This window comes from Mesoplodon mirus (assembly GCF_964341445.2).
Source record: "Mesoplodon mirus genome assembly, chromosome: 11".
Lineage (NCBI taxonomy): Eukaryota > Metazoa > Chordata > Mammalia > Artiodactyla > Ziphiidae > Mesoplodon > Mesoplodon mirus.
The window spans coordinates 25253121-25273820 of record NC_138987.1 but is presented as its reverse complement, the minus strand read 5'-3'; the positions used below and the strand labels follow the sequence as shown (position 1 = coordinate 25273820).

Here is a 20700-nt window from a genome sequence, read left to right as displayed (position 1 = left end):
TGATAGGCAGTGGGTCTTAAAACGTCTTCATCAGTCTATACTCCAGCCATTGCTTTGCATTAGTGATACTACCCTTCAGTAATGAACTCTAGAAATTTGATGAATGTGTCTAAAATTTTAATAAAGTGAGGTGTAACATCAGAAAGGGGTATGTAATAACATATAGACATAATGGTATTATGTATCTTTTTTTCAAAGCACTTTCACATATACTATCTTCTTTGGTCCTCATGACATGCCATGGGGCAGAGAGGGCAGGTATCACTGCCTGCATTTTAGAGAAGAGAAAGCTCAGGCTCAAAGAGTCTGTACATGTGCAAGGTCAAGGAGGTAATTAGCTGAGCTGAACTTGAATCTAGGTCTTTTGGACAATAATGATGATGAAGAGGAGGAAAATGATGGCAGTTGTCACTTACTGAGACCTTACCATTTGCTAAGCACTATGCTCATTATCACATTTCTTATAAAACAGTCATGTGAAACGAGTATCATGTTCTCCATTTTACAGATGAGAAAACTGAGGCTCAGAAGAGGTTAAATAACATGTTCCTCTAGTAACAAGTGGTGAACAGCACAGTCAAGATTTGAAGCTAACTTTCTCTGATTCCATCAACTGTTCTATTTGCTTCCTGTGATAATAATTAGAGCCAATACATTTTAAATACATATACAGTAAAACAAATATCTGAATTAGAATACTGAATGATGAAGGTAAGTCTCTCCTACAAGGTAAACTTGAGAACCAAAGACCAGAAAGGACGGAGAGAATGTGGTCACCACCACCTCTCAGGAAGGTGTATATTAAATTCAATCTGGGACTTCCCTGGTGGCACAGTAGTTAAGAATCCGCCTGCCAATGCAGGGGACACAGGTTGGATCCCTGGTCCAGGAAGATCCCACATGCCATGGAGCAACTAAGCCCATGCGCCACAACGACTGAGTCTGCACTCTAGAGCCCACGAGCCACAACTACTGAGCTCACGTGCCACAACTACTGAAGCCTGCGCGCCTAGAGACCATGCTCCGCAACAAGAGAAGCCACTGCAATGAGAAGCCCCGCACCGCAACGAAGAGTAGCCCCCGCTCGCCGCAACTAGAGAAAGCCCGCGCGCAGCAACAAAGACCCAACACAGCCAAAAATAAATAAATAAATTTATATAAACAAACAAACAAACATAAATAAGTTCAATCTGACTAAAATGCTGCATATTTGAAATTACCTTGGCATAAACGCAGCTGTCTGACAGCCTCATGAACGGACAGTATTTATCGCACACAGGACACATGATGATATCTGTAGCTTGGCAGACTTCTTTACTGGAAAAGAGAACAAAAAAGGACCGCTTTTTGATGACATAACAGCATTTTTTCCCCTTCAATTTCACCAGAATAGTCAACCAGTAAATAAGATTCAGTAGATTAAATTTTTGCCCTCAGAAGCTTCTTAGCTTTTTCTTAGTTATTAATATAAACAAGTGCCTGCACAGTTTAATAGTTTGATAAACCTGCGTATTTGTGAGGCTGTTTCTTGGCTTTTACATATTAATTAGTTAAGCTCGGGAAAATACATGAAGCAAAACATTGATTGTTTATACCTCAGGTTATACAGAAGTCATTCACAACACTGCACAGGTTGGAAGCAATTTCATACTGAATTATGGGCACAATGAGATACCTCACAGTGCCAGTCTTAATTTCTATGTGCATGATAAATAAGAAGAAATTATGGAGGAATAAATAAAAATACTAGGGAGTAGTTCTGGGAGAAAACCACATCTCATTAACAATTTCCCCAGAAATTAAAATATTTTTGCAGGTCACTTTTATTTTTGCAGTCACTTCTAAAAGGCACATTTATTTATTATTTAAGATTACTGTCCGGCCTTGTACGAAGATCTCTATGAATACCTTAAACTATATTCTAGCAAAAGAGCCAAGATAACAATTGTTAACAGTGAATCATTCACAAGGTTTCAGCAAGTTGGTGAGATGTCTTTCCAGCTTACAGGGTCCTTGTAAGAACACATAATTGATAAAAAAAAGGATGATTAACCCACTATTTTGCAGTATTAGTTAGAAAGAAAAAGGTGAAAAAGTCAGAAAAAGAGCAACTTTGAGACAGTGAAGGAAAGTGATTTGTTCTGTGGATATGTAGTGGCTTGTATACCCATAAATGTGAGCTTTGCTTCCTTGGTAGCTGGAGACCACAGCAACAAGGGCAATGGATGGGCAGACCTAGTGAATTGAACGTCTTGAATTTTTCCAGGAGAGATTGGAAAGAAATTAAAATGAATAGTTAAGTAGGCCGATCGTCTGTGAACACCCCAAAAACACAAATGCCCAACTCCAAATATAAGCAAAGGCAGGCTCACCCAGAGCTCCCCGTACCTGACTTGGCAGTGATCCAGAGTTATGATTCCATACAAAAAGACAAATAATCCAATGAAAGCGGCTGGGAAGAGCATGCCGGTGTACCAGCCCAACCAGGCAAAATACAGCCCAATCTTCTCTCCGAAGTACCGCCTGTTTAAGACACAGCAGCCTTGCAAATTATACTGAAGTGTTTAAAGTTAGGCATTATAACACTTTGCTCAGTCATTTTACTTTGTTGTGGCTTTGCTGATAACCATGCAGACAAAGTAAGCCAAGAGAATGGAACGTTTGACCAAATTTAAGCTCTGGACTTAAATTTCTTTTCCTATTACTCTAGATCAGAAATAGAATAACCCTTTCCATAAAAGAACAGGATTATATGCAAGCTTGTTCTGAAAACACAGAATAAACCCAGCTCATTCAGGAAGTTATACATGATACTGTTATTGACAAGGAACCAGGGGAATTTGAAGAGTCGGTGCCAACACATGATCTCATTTTTGCCATTTCTGAGTGTGTGTTTGTTTGTAATGCATGTATTATAATTACATACATTTTTTAAAATAGTAAACAAAAGTACTGTGAAAAACTTTTAAACACCCCTTTCAATATTTTGTAGTTTTACAAGATGTTTAAAATGCTAGAATCATAAGATGTTACAAAGAAAGAACTCTAATTACTGAGATTCAACATGAATCAATTCTGAGAGCAACTTTCCCTTTTAAGTGATGACTTCACAGGCATTGACATCTACCTCTGTAAATATTTTCCTGAGACTAACCAGCCTGCCTAGTGCCCTGTGGTCTGTGAAGTTTGGTTTTTATTTCTTAAATATCATTATTGTGTTTTCTATGCTTTTCAACAGCTAAATTTCATAACTTAGAAGTTAATTACTTCTTAGTCCAATGTAAGAATATTCGAATTATTTTTTATTCTCCTTCTAAACGAATGTTGACCATCTGTTTCCAAATGCTGTCTGCTGCTTTCCCCCTAGAGTACTCAATGGCTCCTAAAAGCATGGATTATTTATTTATCCCATCTTCTATTGTGTCCCAACAGAAGCCTTCCACTTCCAGAAGACTTTTCCAACATATATTCATATACACAAATATTCAGTTATTCATTCAACAAATTAAAAAATACCTACTATGTGTCAAAAACTGTGCTAAGTTCTGAGAACACAATGGCGAGCAAAATAAGCTTGGTCCCTCCTCCTATGAAGCTTTTAGGGTGACAGAGGAGACACACATAAATCAATTAAAGAAATAAGCTTATAATCACAAAACTGGGAAAACAGCTACAAAGGAGGGGAACACAATGTGATAAGTGTATATAACAAAGTCATCTGACAACTCTAGCCAGGGAAGACCTCTCTGAGGACGTGACTATTGGGCTGATGCATGAAAGTTAATTGGGTGGGGTTAGGGATGGGCTAGAGTGTTTCCAGCAGAGGGAACAGAACCTACAAAGGCCGTGTGATAGGAGGGACCAGGTGAAATAAGGGTGGTGTGGCTGGAACACTGATAATAAGAAATGGGCTGGTGAGGTTGGCACAGGATAAGCCTCGATGGGCCTTGCAGACCATGCTAAATGCATTGATTTTTCTCCTGAGAAAAATGAAAAGCCATGAGAGGACTGTAGCCAATCTGGGGACATGACCAGTTTCACATTCTGTCTCCAGGGTGGAGAATGGAGTGGAAGGGCCAGAAAGGAAAAAGGGAGACCATGTAGGGGAAAACAGCCATAGTCCAGGTCATGGGTGAAGGAAGCAGCAGTGGTAGAGGAGATGCTGGGGTGTGGCCAGATTCCAGAGATATGGAGGAAGCAAAATCTAGATATAGGACAAGCACTATTTAAGAGATGAGATCCCCCAGTTGCTCCACAACTTCATTCCACTCAAACCTTGCTTGTGCTTTTCATGTCCCCTCCCTTTGGCCAACACAAATCCCACTGCTCTTCCAGGGCTCAGCTCCGCACCTTCCACAGGGGCACTGGCCCATATCCATCCTTTCCGTTTTTCTTAGTTTTTGTAGAACATTTGGCCTCCATCACACATGTTACCAAATTATGCATGGTCTTGTTTTACAGTTGTCTCAAGTTTGCAGGGCTGGTTTTCCTGAAAGAAACTGTGCATTTCTCAAAGCCAGAGACCATGGCTTCTGTGTGTCTTTGCCATTAGTACTTAGCATTGTACTAGGAACACAATGGGCAGTTAATTAATACTCACTGAAAAATGATAACATCTTAATCAAGATACTGTCACGGATGGGAGCTGCTTTGCCTGCAGCAATCTTCTGTAATTTTTAATCGATGTAATCCTGTAACATGGGACTCAGGCTGGAAAGAGAATTGGCTTTGATATTTTTTCCCTACTATTTTATTGTATATTGAGACTCGTCAAAGGCAAGTGATCTCATCTCAGAAAATACTGTCCACTCACCCAGATCATCTGGATCATTTGTTACTCACACAGAGAAGGGGACACAATTCGTCAATGGCCTTGGGTCAACAGGAGTAAACCCTTGTAACAAGGACTCTGGAAGGAAGAATGACTCCCCGGGGAGACGAAATGTAAAGTGAGTTGTCTTATTATTTTATTTTCCTCTGGCATCATTTTTTAAGGGCTCGGGGAAAAGTGAAATAAATCTGGCTAGTCTCGGAAGTGAGACATGACTTTCTTTTTAATAAGGAATCCATGAAGTGTGGACTGTTACTACTCAATCTTAATAATCAGTCTCTAAATAAATAATGAGATGTCAGAGTATAATGCCTCCATGGCAGAAAGCTGGGCATACACAGACAGTTAAAGAAAACACACACTTTTACTGCACAAATATCATAGGTTAAAAGCTGATATACTCTTTTGACTTGCAGAATTAAAACAATCTGTAAAGGTTATCAGTTTTAAGTGAAAATTAAAGTAAGCCTGAAATTTATTAGAACGCCAGCACCCTCTATTTCCTACTTGCATAATAGTAACTAATATTCCATTTGTCACTAATATCTGCAAACAGTGTTACCGCTCTATAACTGTTATAGATAATTTGTCATTAATAGTCACATGCGTGATGAACTTCTTCTGGAATCCTGGGGGAGGCCTGGCTGATCTCACATGCCCCTTTCCAAGGCTCTTTTGGAGGAAACGCCAGCCTCATCAGAGGGAGGTCAGGTTTACCAAGAACGGCCCATGTCCTCTGATAGGCTGCCCTCTTGGGAAGAAGTCAGATTTGAGTGTCAGCTGTGCACCTCAGACCGTTGTTTTTTTTTTTTTTTCCCCCAATGTTGGCTTGTCCCAGTTGACAGTCTGCCCTCATCAACCTGTGTAAGCGTTATATTTGCATCTGGTTCAAAACTCACCTTACAAGATCCAAAGGCTGGTATTTATACCACACGCCCCAGGAGGCCCAGCACTCATAGAGCAGATGGCGGTGGTTTACTGCTCCGTGGGTTCTAATGGAGTTTTTACTTCTGTAACTTCCCTGGATAAAAACACCACTGCTGGTGAGGTAATACCCACAAAAGCCAAAAGGAAAAGCTGATAGTAATATTAGCCTTTATGGCAGGAGTAGCAATAGGGGTGATATGAAGAAAAAACAGATCCATTCTATTGAAGGGAAAGCAGTATGATTAGTTATTCTGGACATAATCTTGATGTTGATGCCATGCAGTAAGAAGCCCGCGCTTGCCGGAATCAGGCAGGTCTGAACTGAGTTAAAATTCAGTTCTGTTACTTTTTAGCTAGGAGATCTTATACTCTCTGAGCCTTGGATTCCCAGGTCATAGTGGAACTAACAACATCTGCCTCATTAGGTTTCTTCTGTGGTTTGAATGAATAGAGCATCCTGCCCCAGAGGCCATGCCCAAGACTTATGAGTTCTCTTTCCCACTTGTCTCAAGATAGAGTAGCTGGTAAAACAGCCACAGCTGTAACCTGGTCAAATGGTCTTGTCTATAAGAAAACCCTAGAATGCAAGAGTGGTAAGTGAGCTAAAAATTACAATAATTCAAATATAATTCAACCTCCTCATGGAACAAATGAGGAGACCGTGGGTCAGTGGAGTAGGGCGTTTCTAAGTTCAGTTAGTGGAATTGCTAGTTTCACAAACAGAACAGGTACTTTCTGGAGGTGAACTAATTTTTGACATTTTAACTTGAGAAGCCCTTTCTTAGTGGAAAGTGAACAGGCCCAAGAGACAAGGAACTCAGGTTCTAGCTCAGCTCAACACCAACTCACTCTAACATTCCTCTAAACCTCTATTTAAATTTTTACCATAAAACAAGGCAACAAGAGCTGCGCTTCCTGCCTTCGAAGGCTGTTATGTGGTCAAATAAAATAATCAAGTTAAACTGAAAGCAAAAAGTCAAAAGAGCGATTATGTTATTGCTGCAGCTGCTATTACTGATTTGGAAGCTCTCTTTTTTATAAAATACAGGGCTTTAGCAAGATGTCCACCACCCACTTGCCTGCACAGAAACTTCTGTCCACCTACCACTGCTCAGACACTGCCCTTACCATAGGCAAGGGATGGGCAGGGGGAGGATGCAGTCATCACTGAAACCCTTTTTTTGGGGGCAATGCCAGCTAATAATGATATGCTTTGGGGACATCTGTCTTTAACATTCAGAAACACCTGTGTGTGACTCCAGAAAACCTTTGTGTCAAAATATTTGCTTCTGTTACACAAAAAGGATCACTCCAAAAGGGTTTCATGGCTGTCTATAATAGGGCCTCAGATGAAAGCCTCTAGTCTCCTTAATGAAAAAGGCCTAAATATTCTACACCCTCCTCTCCATCCTCCTGGTGTTTAAAATCAAGAGAAGAAACACCATAAGCCAAATAAGAAGTATATTTTGGAAAGACTTGCCATTGGTGGATAGTTGGAACTGTCCTCCAAGCTTAATTGGCCAACTGTTAACATTGTTTCTCATAGAAGATTTTTCTGAAAATTTCTCTAACAGTAGTTTCACCCTGGCTACTGTGTGAGGTCCTAGAGGATATGGGCTATGATATTTATCTTTGTGTTCTCTGTGTTGTACTGCGACTGGTACAGGCTCAATACCATGAAAATGACAGTAATCTCTCACCAGTCATGAGAATTACGTCCCTGAAAACCCATGTATATAAAGTGAATTCTGGGTTAAATTACCCAAAGTCTAATGGGGGAAACAGAGTTAAGGGTAATCACAGTTACATTTATAAAAGTCCTAATAGATGACAAAGACCATGTAGTAAATAAGGAGAATATAAAAATTTATACATCTTAAGCAACAATAAGTACAATACTATTAATTTCTATTTATCATCCTTTAGTTCCTAGAGACTTTGCAAAATGGCTTCCTCCCACTCTCTAAGGATTAGCTATAAAATTTTTTGTTGCAGAGACTATATATTTCAGAGACATTTTCCCGCTGGGTCTGGCACCTCATGCAAATTTTCAATGTCTCTTTAATTTTATGACTTGGGGTCCCTCAGCTATTCCTCTAAATTCACGCTGAGTGACTCTTGATTCAAGTACTCATGCAATTAGAATAAAAAGACAGAGAGAAATAAATCTACTCTGGGGGAGAGGTATCACAATGCAAATAGGCCCTCCCCAACTACCCACTGAGCAAATTATTCTGAACAAATATATCAACAAACTCTAAATTAATCACTATCCCCAGAAGCTGATTTAATAACACGGAATTGACAGAGAAGGAGAAAAGGCAGGACAATACCTCGTGCAGAGGAAATGCAGCTTCATAGGAGCCATTAGTAAGCAAACGATTCAGACCTATAACAATAAAAAAGTCCAATGTGAATCAATACTGAGTTTAAATCCTCACAATGTAAGACTAATGTAAGGGTGGTAGTTTTTGGAGAAAACAATCTACGTTTTCAAAAGTGGTTCAAAACTACTTGGGGACAATAGCTTAGAAAGTTTTGCTACCTGCTAGGAAACTGGAATCAAGGACTAGAAAATCAGGTTTTCAAACAGAAACAAAACAGTGAAGCATACCTAGCATGGTGCTTGGCATAGAGAAGCGTGTGCGCTGAGAGAAGTGGATGAATTAATCATACCAAAAAGATGATTTTCCACCAGGAGCTCTCCCATTTTCGTCCAGAAGCTTTAATATGGACAAACCTAATTCCTCTGCATTAGACTAGTGGGATGACTTTGGAAAGTCCTCTTGTCCTCAGGCCTCAATTTTCTCATCCATAAAATGGGAGAGGGGTATTGGATATGTGGATTTGCAATGTTTTATTGGTTAGATATAAGCCACAGTTTCCACCCACACTTAAGGGGAAGGGACTACACACTGGGGAGTCACCCTAGGGTGTGTCCACCACAGGTTTATGAATTTTTTTCAAAGAACCAGCTTTTGGTTTCATTGATTTTCTCTATTTTTTTGTTTTCCATTTCATTGATTTCTTCTCTGATTTTTATTATTTCCTTTCATCTACCTACTCTAGATTACTTTAGATTTAATTTCCTTTCCCCACCTCGTTTCTTAAGGTGGAAGGAGAGGTCATTTATTTGGGACATTTCTTTTCCTGTATAGGCATATAGTGCTATAAATTTCTCCCTAAATACTGCACACTTTTTGATATACTGTGTTTTCATTGAAAACAGCAACTTTCTGATTTCCCTTTTGATTTCTTTCACCCATGAGTTATTTAAAAATATATTCAGTTTTAAATATTTGTAAATTTTCCAGAGATGGTCTTACTGATGTCTAATTTAATTCCAAGGTGGTCAAAGAATTATTAAGTCTTATTTTATGTCCCCAAGTATGGTCTCTTGGTAATGTTCTGCGTGCACTTAAAAAAACGGGTATTCGACTGTTGGTGGTAAAGTGGTCTAAAAGATCAATTAAGTTATTTGTACTGTACTGTTCAGTTCTTCTAACCCCTATTGATTTTCTGTCTACTTGTTCTATTAATTATTGAAAAAGGGGTATTGAAACCTCTGAGTATAATTATGGACTTGCCTATTTCTTTTAGCAGTTCTTGCTTCATGTAGTTTGAAGCTCTGTTATTAAGCATATAAACATTTAGGATTGTTATGTCCTCCAGATGAACTGACTCCTCCATCATTGTAAAGTGGCTTTCTTTATCCCTGGTAATAGTCTTTGCTCTGAAATCTATTTTGTCTGATATCAATATAGCCACTTCAGCTTTCTTTTGGTTAGTGTGCTATATATATATATTTGATCCTTTTACTTTTAACCTATTTGTGTCTTTAAAGTGTTTTTTTGCAGGCAGCAAAAAAATTAGGTCTTTTTTTTTTTTTTTTTTTTTTTTTTGCGGTACGTGGGCCTCTCACTGTTGTGGCCTCTCCCGTTGTGGAGCACAGGCTCCGGACGCACAGGCTCAGCGGCCATGGCTCACGGGCCCAGCTGCTCCACGGCATGTGGGATCTTCCTGAACCAGGGCACAAACCCGTGTCCCCTGCATCGGCAGGTGGACTCTCAACCACTGCCCCACCAGGGAAGCCCAGGTCTTGCTTTTTAAATTTAGTGGCAACTTCTGAATTTTGGACTGGGATTTTCAGACCATTTCTATTTAATCCTTTGTGAATTACGAGGTGTTCCAATCTCATTGGAAATCCTTTTGGATTGCTCTTTCTCTGGCCTTGGGTAGTTTCCTGATGTGTGTACTAATCGGTACTCTACTAAATAGTTGAGGTGGCCCTCTGCAGATCTTCAGGGTTCTCTGGGAAGCTCTCTGCTTTCTGGTATGTTGTCCTGTGAACTCTGGCTGCCTTGGTCTCCCTGGACTCTCAGTAACATCTTGTCAACTCATGGAGTCTACCAGGTTCTGCCTGGATTCTTCTTCCCTGTGTTGCTGTCCAGAAACCATCTCACTATAGTAAGCTGGGGCAATTGTAGGGCTCACCTCATTTGTTTTCTGTCCTCGGGCTTCCCTGTTCTTGACTGCCCAATGTTCAGTGTCTTGAAAATAGTCGTCTCATACATGTTTTGTTTTTCCTTTTTTGACTGTTTCAGGTGGGAGAGCAAATCCAGTGCCTGTTACTCCATCTTGGCCAGAAGTGGAAGTGTAATGTTTTGATCTTTAAAGTTTCTTTCAGATCAAGAATACTACCTACTTCCTAAAATGTACTTCAAAGAAGATGACTGGAAGGATGTCTCCCAAGTGACTTATAGGTGAGTACTCTCCATGCTTTAGATCCTGATTAGAGTCCAGAGGCTTAGCCTAACTGGAAAATGGAACGTGCACTGATTCACTTTTTATTGATGGAGGGTCAATTAATGTTTAGGTATATTTAATCATGGTAACATGATTAAATGTATTTTAAGATGCTTTGACATTAACACTAAATGTCTAAGAAAAGCATCTGAAATACAAATATCCATAGGGCTTTGTATTTTGTCTAGCACACAGAAGGCCCTCAATAAATACCTTTGTAATGAATGAATAAATGATTATGTAGAAAGCTTTGATTTTCTGGAGCCTCTATCAAGAATTCTACATATATCATCAATAACTTTCAAATATTCCAGAATAACAGAAAAAATAAGATTCACGGGGACCTAATAAGAGACTTCTCATGATGACCTTTGTAAATTTATGATAATTTATCACAGACCTGAAAAGTAAGAAAGTAGTTAATATTTAAAATCTATCACCTTACTAACTTCCCCTTTGAGCACCAGTTTTGAAAATATGCCTTCATCTCAAGATTTATTTTATGCACTTATATTGTTAAATAAATCTTTGTTGATCTATTAATTGCTCTATTTTGAAAATGGATTTCACTAGGTTTGATTTTCAGAGTTGTAATAAACTCAGAGTGAAATTGAAAAACTTACACAGTGGTAATTTTTGCTCCACTGAAATACCCTTATAAATCATGTTTACAGACAGTATTTTTGTATTATCTCTAATCAATGTTGGCTCATGCAAGATGCCACTTTCAGAAAGAGTTTCAGGCAGAAAATAACACAGGATAAACATTAATTCTATCAATAAATTAAATTTTCTTCTAACATGTTGTTTCTTTTATCTATGAAACCAAAGATGATAATGGAACATTGGGTCAACAGAGCATTTATAGTTCTACTCCATATTTTTCAGCATAATGTCTGATCTTGGGTTAGTAATTTATTCTGAGATTGGTTATTTCTAACCAGATATTTTTTCAGTTCGTCATTACTGATTTTCAAAGCACTGGGGTTCTTGAAGAGAATTCTCCTTCTTTCATCAAATGAGAGAAACTTACAATGATCATTTCTTACTAGTAACAATACTACACTTCTCGTGTTTTTTCAAAACATTTAAAAATTATTGTCTTTGCCCCTTTTCTGTCTCCATCTTGACTAGTTGTAAACAGAGCCCACATTTTGAGATGCAAAAGTTAAGCACAATAATTGCTATATGGCCTCACTGTACACAGTCTTTGATTGTGTAAGAATGCTGATGGTTAGACATTGATCATGTTTAAAAGATTTTCAATTCAGTTCAACAAGCACTCCTCCTATATGCCTGTGCTAGGCAATGATGATATAAAGGTGAATAAGGCAACTTATTTACAACTGAGGAGCTTATTATCTAGATCAGCCATTTTTAGCTGCAGATTCTCAATACCCTAGTATGTTATAATGAGTTGTGAGGTGTGCTGGTATTATACTACCAATATTAGTGAAGGGACTGTTTTTAAAAATTATTTGCATGTTATGAAATAATCCAGAATAGCTACTGCCATAATCATTTCACTTCCACTCACTTGTTTTCTAGCATGTTCCTGATATGATGTTAACCAAGAAAAGTATGATAAAAGTATGTACAGCACATCCTAAGTTTGTTAAAAAAAAAATCAGGTGGAAAAATGGGGTATAAAAATGAAAAGAGTAATTAATGTGATACTTAAGTTATTTGGTACCCAAAAATGTCAACAGTGGTTCTCTTTAGTTGGTAGAATTTTCATAATGTCATTGAAAGTAAATAATTCAACATAATGAAAGAAGAGTTGTACATGATTGTCAAATAGACACTGCAAAAATAATTGCCATTGGAATTCAGAAGAGGAAATCCTTGGAGCTAGAATGGCCATGGAGGACATTACTGGGGACGGGGCGGGGGGGGCGGCGGAATGTGTCCCAAGGATGGATGACTGCTGCAGAGAATATCAGAACGTGCTAACCTACAACCCCATCGAAGTCAAGAAAGCCCTAAATCAGGTTCAACTTCACCATACCCACCTACATTGACTCTCACTGAACATATGATTCCAGGTGTATTCAGATCTGGACTAGGTATCTGTTTCTCCCTATAGTATTTTAATTTATGCAGCTTGGGATCAAAGTAGTGTTTTGCAGCTTCGGCATACCAGTGACTCACACTTGCATTCAACTCAACCTCCCAAGTCTATCTGTCTTCAAGATGTGTTGAGCAACATTTCTCCCACACGGTATCAGGGTAGCTGTTTCGCTGAGTTTGAGTGCAGCACTTTACATTTACAAACTATTAAATGCCATCTTTTGGATGTGGCTGAGATTTCCAGATCACTGAGATCCATGGGGGTCTGACTGCAATGACTAACATAATGCATCCTTCCGGCCTCCATCCCACCTGAAAGCCCGATGAGAAGACCGTTTAGGCTATGTGCCAGGTATCAATTTATTGCCCCTTAGCTCCAAATACAGGTTCATTGCCTGCTTTGCAATAATGGAGCTGGACCTTGTAAATATTTCTCCTCTGCCAGGTGGTACAATGTTAAGCTTTGTCAGTAGAAGGCACTGCAGGGACAATGGGGGAGAAAGGAGTTTGTCCTCCTGGTGCTAGCATGCTCCTCTCAGTAGGCTTCTGCAGCTCATAGCTTCTGTGGAATCCAGCGCCTGCAGTGCCTGGTGGCCAGCAGCCTCGGCACCTCCTTAAGGGCAGGTGTCCCCCTGAACAGCTTCACAGAGTAATAATGCTGGTGCAATGCCTCCCAATGAATGGCTTCCTTGGAACCCCTCCAGGCAGCTTCTCCCAGTACGTGAGACGGCAGATCCGCAGAGAGTCCTCCTGGCACAGAAGCCCCAGCAAACCGCTCTGCCATCTAGTGAACCACAGCTGCACGCTTTCCAACAAGGTCTGCATCTCAGCTTTGTTGTGGGGACTGTCTGTAGGGGTGGTGGCTGCTCCTAATATCTGCTCTTCTTCTATTCTTTAGAGTTCTTCTTACCCTTTACTAGCCAATCCTCCATGAACTCCAAACCTCTGTCACAGTTAGTTATTTATATGAACTTTCCCTGTTCAAATTCTGTGTGGCTTTTGTGTCCTGATTAGACCCTGACTGATATAGGTCATTCTTCAAAGTATTGATAAAAATCTCACTGGGACAGAGATACCCAAAAACAAAGCCACCTAAATCCTCCTGATATATAGTAATCTGTTTAATAAGGAAGGATATTTGGTAATATATTACGGAAAGACTCTCGTACAAATGCCCCAAATGTAATGTGTGGAGGTTATTTACTGGGGGTGGTGATTATTTGGAGGATGTACTTGTGTGTGACGGCTCTTCTCTGTCCTTTGCTGCTCCCTGTGCCTGGAACACCTGCTCTTCCAACTTCCCACACTGGCTCCCTCTTGTCATTCAGGTTTCAGTGCAAATTCAGCATCTCAGAAAAGCTTTCCCTGACCACTCCATCCATCTCAGCTTGAACTCACCCCCACCCCTTAGCCGTCTATCTCTGAAACATCATCCATTTCGGTTTCTTCATGTTATGTGTTGTGTTTACTTATTTATTGTCCGTTTTAACTCCTTGAACATATGCCCCAGGAGAGAATGGTGCTCATCTCCCCAACACCTCACCCAGCACCTGGCACATAATGGGCACTCCTTATATATTTGTTGAATTGAGAGCACTTCTCCATGATCTTAGATAAATGAGATGCCATGTTATTTTTTAAAAAGCGATCTAAGGATTCTACTAAGATTTTACACTTCTGAGTTATCCATCAGGGGAGTATGCAGTTAGAGGCTTTATGAATGATGAGCATTTCTAGAATTGATATCAACTTAATAAAACCAAACGATAGAGTCTGTAATCCCCCAAATCAAATGTAGCTTGTTATACTAATATACTACTTACCAATTTTGTTTTTTCCTTCTTCATACTTTATTCTTTGCAAAATATGATGTACAATTCTACTTCTCGTGGCATTGTTGAAGAAAGTGTCTTTGTTGTGTATGATGAAGCTGCACACACATATTGAAAGCACAAGTTGAGGATTAATTGGAGGCAAGGGATCTAATCTTTGATATAATTTGGTGTGACTTAGATAGAGGTGTCTTCCATCTGTCACAGAGAGCATATGTCTGGAACAGCATGAGAGAACCCAGAGGTCACACCAGAGGCAAGAGGCTCACAAATCTCAGCAGTTTGGTTCTCAGCCTCCTGAGAACGTTCACATCATTATGTCAGGAAAGAGCTGTAGCTAAATGAAATTAAGTCACTTTCAACTAATACCAAGGCTAAGCCTCATATCTTGTTTTTTTTTTTCTCAGTAAGGTCATTAGATAAATTCAACTGAAAATTCATTTTGGTTTTTATCTCCTTTTGTCATCTACCTCATCCCCTCCCATGTCATTTTCAGGAATTTTAATATCTGAAACTGGTTTGGGTGACAAACACAAGAGTTGGGTAATGAGCTCTGGCCTGGCTCAGGGGTGAGGTCAGAGGCGCGTCTCTAGAAACTGCCTCTCTCCGCTCCTTTCCCATGTTCCTCCCCTCCTGGAAGGGGCCCCCCTCTCTTCTAGAGCATGTACTTAAGCTTGCTGCTCTCTCAGCCAAGGGCCCACCCAGCCTCTGCAGTTTCTCACAGGACTCATACACACACACACACACACCCCCCACAACACTGAGTTCCCAGTAGGTGTTCCTACCCTACTGAGAGGTTTTCCAGGTAACAGATAAGAGCTTCCAGGACCGTACAATGCAGCATGAAGTGGCCAGGTCTTCGCCCACCAAGAACGTGTTAAATGGTAGAATATTAGAGATACTGGGAAAGTATAATTGCTTCATAAATTATAAAGTTTATTAACTCAGCAAACTTTTATTTGGTACTTTGCATGAATTGGACACCATGCAAGGCTTATCAATGGTGGCAGCCATCGCCCTCAAAATCCAGCTCAGAAGTCACCTTCCTCGGCAAGTCTCGCCACCCCTCCAGCTGCACTTCTGCCACCCAGAGAGTTCAGTACTCTCTCCTCTCTCTCTATTAAAATTTCTTTTCCCAAGAAGATGAATTCTTCGGTGTTGCTCAAATCATTCGGAGATAAAACTGGCCTGGAGAAAGGGTGGTCCAAGCATGGGGTTTGGCTTGGGAATACAACTGGGAATGTGAGTTTGGGGTAAAGGAGAAAAAGGCCAGAGAATATGAAGACAAAATGTAAATCACATGGACCGATTTCTTGGAGAAGGACTTTCCTCTCATTTCTACTTCTCTTGTATTCTGTTATAGAATATTGTTCTCGGAAAAAGGTAATTTGACTTGGTGGAGGAGAGACAAATGCTATGTGGGTAAATGAGAAAGCTGCAGCATTTATCTTATGTCTTTTCTAGGGTTTTCTGAAAACATTTTATGACATCAAAGAGGAAGAGGGGAAAACTAAGAGTTACATCAAATGCGGTTCCTTTTATTTTATCCTCCTCTGCTTTTTCACCTTATTTGAGACAGACCAGACCACTACACTTTAATACCAATAAAGATGTCATAAAGTAGACAACAAATAAAAAAGCCCATTTTTGACTCACAATTTCAGATAACTGAAAGCTGATAAGCATGACCACGCTTGACAAGACAATTCTGGGCTAAAAGCGCATGTCCCTCTTCCATTAAATGGTTTTCCTCTTCCTTCTGTTTTTTTTTTTTTTTTTTTTTTTTTTTTTTTGCGGTACGCGGGCCTCTCACTGTTGTGGCCTCTCCCATTACGGAGCACAGGCTCCGGATGCGCAGGCTCAGCGGCCATGGCTCACGGGCCCAGCCGCTCCGCGGCATGTGGGATCTTCCCAGACCGGGGCACGAACCCGCGTCCCCTGCATCGGTAGGCGGACTCAACCACTGCGCCACCAGGGAAGCCCTTACTTCTGTTTTTGATAGCACCCCATTACATGTTGGGAGCTCATGTAACAGTTCTGTATAATAAGCGCCACAGGTGAACTTCACAATTTTGTTTTCCTCTTCTTTACATCTAGGTTGTACCTGGATCCTAGAGATTCTACAATGGGAACAAATATATAGAGCATGTGCTGCCAGGCACTATTATAAGCTCCAGATATGGTAACTCATTCCATGCTTGTAGTAAGCCGGGAGGTCAGTACTGTATAGCCCCGTGTTACAGGTGAAGAACCAGAGAGGTTAAGTGATGCACCCAAGTCACTCAGTAAGGGTCAGAGCCAGGATCCGAAATCAGGCAGTCTGGCTCCAGAGGCTGTCATCTTATCTATGCCACTCACTTGCCTCCCTGGGGCAGAAACTTCTGACTCCTGGATGTTGGCTCTCCTGGGGATCAGCCCAAGAGTTGCTCTGCTGGGAATGCTCTCCTTGTTTCTACTTATCCTTAGAGCCTCAGCTCAGGTCACATCTCCCTCCGGGGGTCTTCCCTGACTCCCCCACGCGCACCCTGAAGAGTAACGTGGTGCTACGAAAAGAGAAGGGAGCAGAAAACCATTTCATGAAGGAGAGAGATGAAATTTTAGCTTCAGCATCACGCCCACTTTCCCTTAAGACTCTGAAGTGAGACAGACCTCAGCCTGAACCCCAGCTTTGCCACTTACTGTGTGGTGTTGGGACTGTCCCTCAACTTCCCTGGGTCTTGGTTTCCTCATCTGTGAAATGGGATAGCACTGTCATCATTTTCATAGGGTTTCTGCAGAATTAGCTGAGATGAGGAGCACTGCTGAGCCTGAGTCTGGCATTTCATCAGCTCTCAGAGTTAGCTGTCACCATTGCTGTTGTTTCTATAACATTATATAGAACTTGTCTGCCTACATGACTGTCTTCTCTGTAAGAGCTTCTTCAGAGCAGGGACCGACCATGTACATCTCTATTTCCAGTACTGGTATGGGGTTTGGCATATGATAAGCCCTTAAAGTTGGCTCAAATGAGAACAAATGAGATCTTCTGGAGAACCCCAGCTAACGTGGGGGCCTATGAGACTAACTCTCATCTCATTATACCTTGGCCTCTATTTCTGCTTCCTGGAAATCTTTCTACCCACTCCATCTTTCCAGCTACCATATGAACTATTCTCTCCATGTTACTTGTCTAAGGAGCTTCTTGTAGGGTGTGGAGCAATCTCATTTTCGCTGTCACTCCTTCAAACTGGAGGCCTAAGAGAAAGAATAGTGATGACTTCCTACATCACGGTTCTCAAGCTTTTCTTAGCCACTTACAAAACAACCCTCTTCAAATGAAATCACACACAAACACCATGTAAGTGGAGCTGTTTTGGGAAATGTAAGACTTGGTGTTCAGTCTCTGAGGTATGAGGGTTCCACCAAGGCTTAGAAACTCAGCTCTGCTTTCACACATTGCTGCTGGGCAGCAAACAAGTACAAATTCTATGAAGGCATCTTGACCAGGTCTATCAAAATTATTCATATAGCCTCATCACATCTCCTCTGATCTAGCAATTCCTCTCTCGAAATTTATTCTACAAGTATGCTCACCCATGTGCAAAGTGACAGATGTACAAGAATGTTCATTGTGGCATGGGTTATAATAGCAAACCTCTGGAAATGACCTAAATAATTCATCAGCAGAGGAGTGGATAAACAAATAATGGTACAACTCTACAATGGAACACTGCAGCTGTAAAGAGATTAAGGATGCTCAGTGTAGATATAAAAAATCTCCAAGATACTACAGGGCAAAAATAAGGTTCAAAACAGTCATACAGCTATTTGTGTCCAAGAGGAAAACATATACATGTAAAGGAGTACACAGATATATGTGTTGACATATATGTTTGCCGGTGCATGCATAGAATGACTGTGGAAGGATATATAAACATCTGGAAAGACTGGTTGCCTCTGGGAAGAACTGGGAAGGTAGGAAGGAAACTTCACTGTACACACTTAAGACATTTTTATCATAAGTAAGTACTACCTATAAAAAAAACCCTGAAATATTAGAAAAAAGAAAATTTAAAGGGAAAATGCAATTTCTGTTCTAGGTTGTTCTTACTTTCACCCTCAGTGGTGAGGAGGGGAATAAACTACTGAATTGGTGGAGGATCAACCATATGATTAAGGCTCTAAACATCTATCTCCTTATCCTACCCCTTGGAGGAATTCTGTAACATGCCCAAAGTCATACAATCAGCAGGTGTTGAGAAAGGGTTAAAAAACCAAATGCCGGGCTTCCCTGGTGGCGCAGTGATTGAGAATCCGCCTGCCAATGCAGGGGAAACGGGTTCAAGCCCTGGTCCGGGAAGATCCCACATGCCACAGAGCAACTAAGCCCGTGCACCACAGCTACGGAGCCTGAGCTCTAGAGCCTGCGAGCCACAACTACTGATCCCTCATGCCACAACTACTGAAGCCCGCGCACCTAGAGCCCGTGCTCTGCAACAAGAGAAGCCACCGCAATGAGAAGCCCGCGCACCACAACAAACAGTAGCCCCCACTCACCGCAACTAGAGAAAGCCTGTGAGCAGCAACAAAGACCCAACACAGCCAAAAACAAAACAAAACAAAACAAAACAAAACAAATACCTTGCTCCAAATCTTCCCATTCTTTTTGTAAAAGGAACTGCTGGAAGGTCTGCCTGTGTGCATGTGTGTGAAGGGGGCTTTCTGAATGCTTCCATCTTGCCCTATGAGGAAGGCCCTGCTCACTAAGTAATGAGCAGACCTGAGCCTGAAGCTCCCACTGACCCCCTCCAGGACCTCTACCCTCCTGCCTTCCTTGGAGGAGAACAGCTCTTGGCTCTGACCTCCTTTACTCGAGGAGGGATGAAATAGAAAAGGAAAACGCTGTGAAACTGAGGTTTAACTCCAGACCTCCTGGGGCTGTGGTTATTTGCTATTTACTGATATGTTCTCCTGTGGCCAGCTGCCCATGGCAGTGTTGTAGAGTATCACAATATGCTGGTTGTTTAGCAGTCAAGCATTCTGTTTGCTCTGTGCAAAGCACTGTGTGTTGAGGGTGCTATACATGGAGGTGGGTGGAGGGTGGGAACGACGTGGATGTTATGTATGCATGTATTTTAATTAGGGGACTGCAAAAGTGGGAAGAACCCAGCTCCTTTCTTATATATTCCTATTCGATAAAATGAGAAACACGCCAACATTCAAGGGTGTGAACTGGGGAAAGGTGCTTTTTAGAGCCGGGTATAAAATCAGCTTATGAAGCGTGCCACTTTTAAACCAGATAACAACTCATTTCTTTTTCCTAAACTTTCCTCTTAGGCCACAGCTATGAGGATAAGACTACACTGTCTTCACAATTACTTTAGTTTGAATTAGCTAGAGTCCAGTACTGTTGGATAAAAATTTCTAGGATAATGAAAATGTTCTGTATCTGTGCTATCCAATATGGTAGCCACTGGTCATATATATCTATTAAGCACCTGAACTGTGGCTAGTGTAACTGAGAAAGTGAATTTTTACTTTAATTTAAACTGATTAAAATTTAAACAGCCTCATGTGGCTGGGAGCTAACTGATATTGACAGTGCAGATAAACAATTGCCTAAACTGTGGATGACACTTTGAGTATGCAGGCAGAGCCTAATGATGGGGTCCTTATCTTGCATCCCCCTTTGACTACAGAAACTGGAGCAGGAAACTGGGCGAGGGGTGAGCGTGCCCTCCAGGTCCATGTACAGGTTGCCTGAAGACTTGAATTCAAGTCCTGCTCTTCTCCTTTAGCTGTGTGGTTTTGGGGAGGTCACTGAGTCTCTCTGAGACACAGTAATCTGTCAGGAAAATGACGGTCATAATGCCTTAACTGCCCAAGGACAGGGTTAGACAGTCACAAAGCGAGACAATAAATTATTGAGATAGATCACTAAACCTAGTTGGTAGGCAGTTGGATATAGCGTCCAATCATCTATTTGAGATCACATTTGTAGTCTAAGAGACAACTCAAACCCAACATGTCCCAGACAGAACTTTTGATCTGCATCTTTGTAAAAGAAAAACCTGCTTTCTCCCTGGTCTTTTCCTTCTTAAAAAATGGCACTACTGTGCACCCAATTTCTCAAGTCACAAACTTGAAATTATCTTTGATCCTCTGTCTCTCAAATCTGATATCCAATCAAGTTCTTTGGGTTCCTCTTCCCAAATGTTATCCTGAATCTGATCCTTTCTCATACTTCTTGCTTCA

At 40.9% G+C, this 20700-nt stretch overlaps 1 protein-coding gene across 1 annotated transcript in view; it reads right to left on the bottom strand.

Moving 5' to 3' along the window:
• Positions 1 to 20700, bottom strand: part of ANO4 (anoctamin 4) — a 422302-nt gene that overhangs the window by 100995 nt on the left and 300607 nt on the right. The window contains exons 9-13 of the mRNA XM_082634623.1: positions 14458 to 14564; positions 8092 to 8147; positions 5731 to 5852; positions 2389 to 2523; positions 1221 to 1317 (exon numbers count right to left, since the gene is read on the bottom strand). Coding sequence (XP_082490749.1) covers positions 1221 to 1317; positions 2389 to 2523; positions 5731 to 5852; positions 8092 to 8147; positions 14458 to 14564 — 517 coding nt within the window. The remainder of the gene's footprint in view (positions 1 to 1220; positions 1318 to 2388; positions 2524 to 5730; positions 5853 to 8091; positions 8148 to 14457; positions 14565 to 20700) is intronic.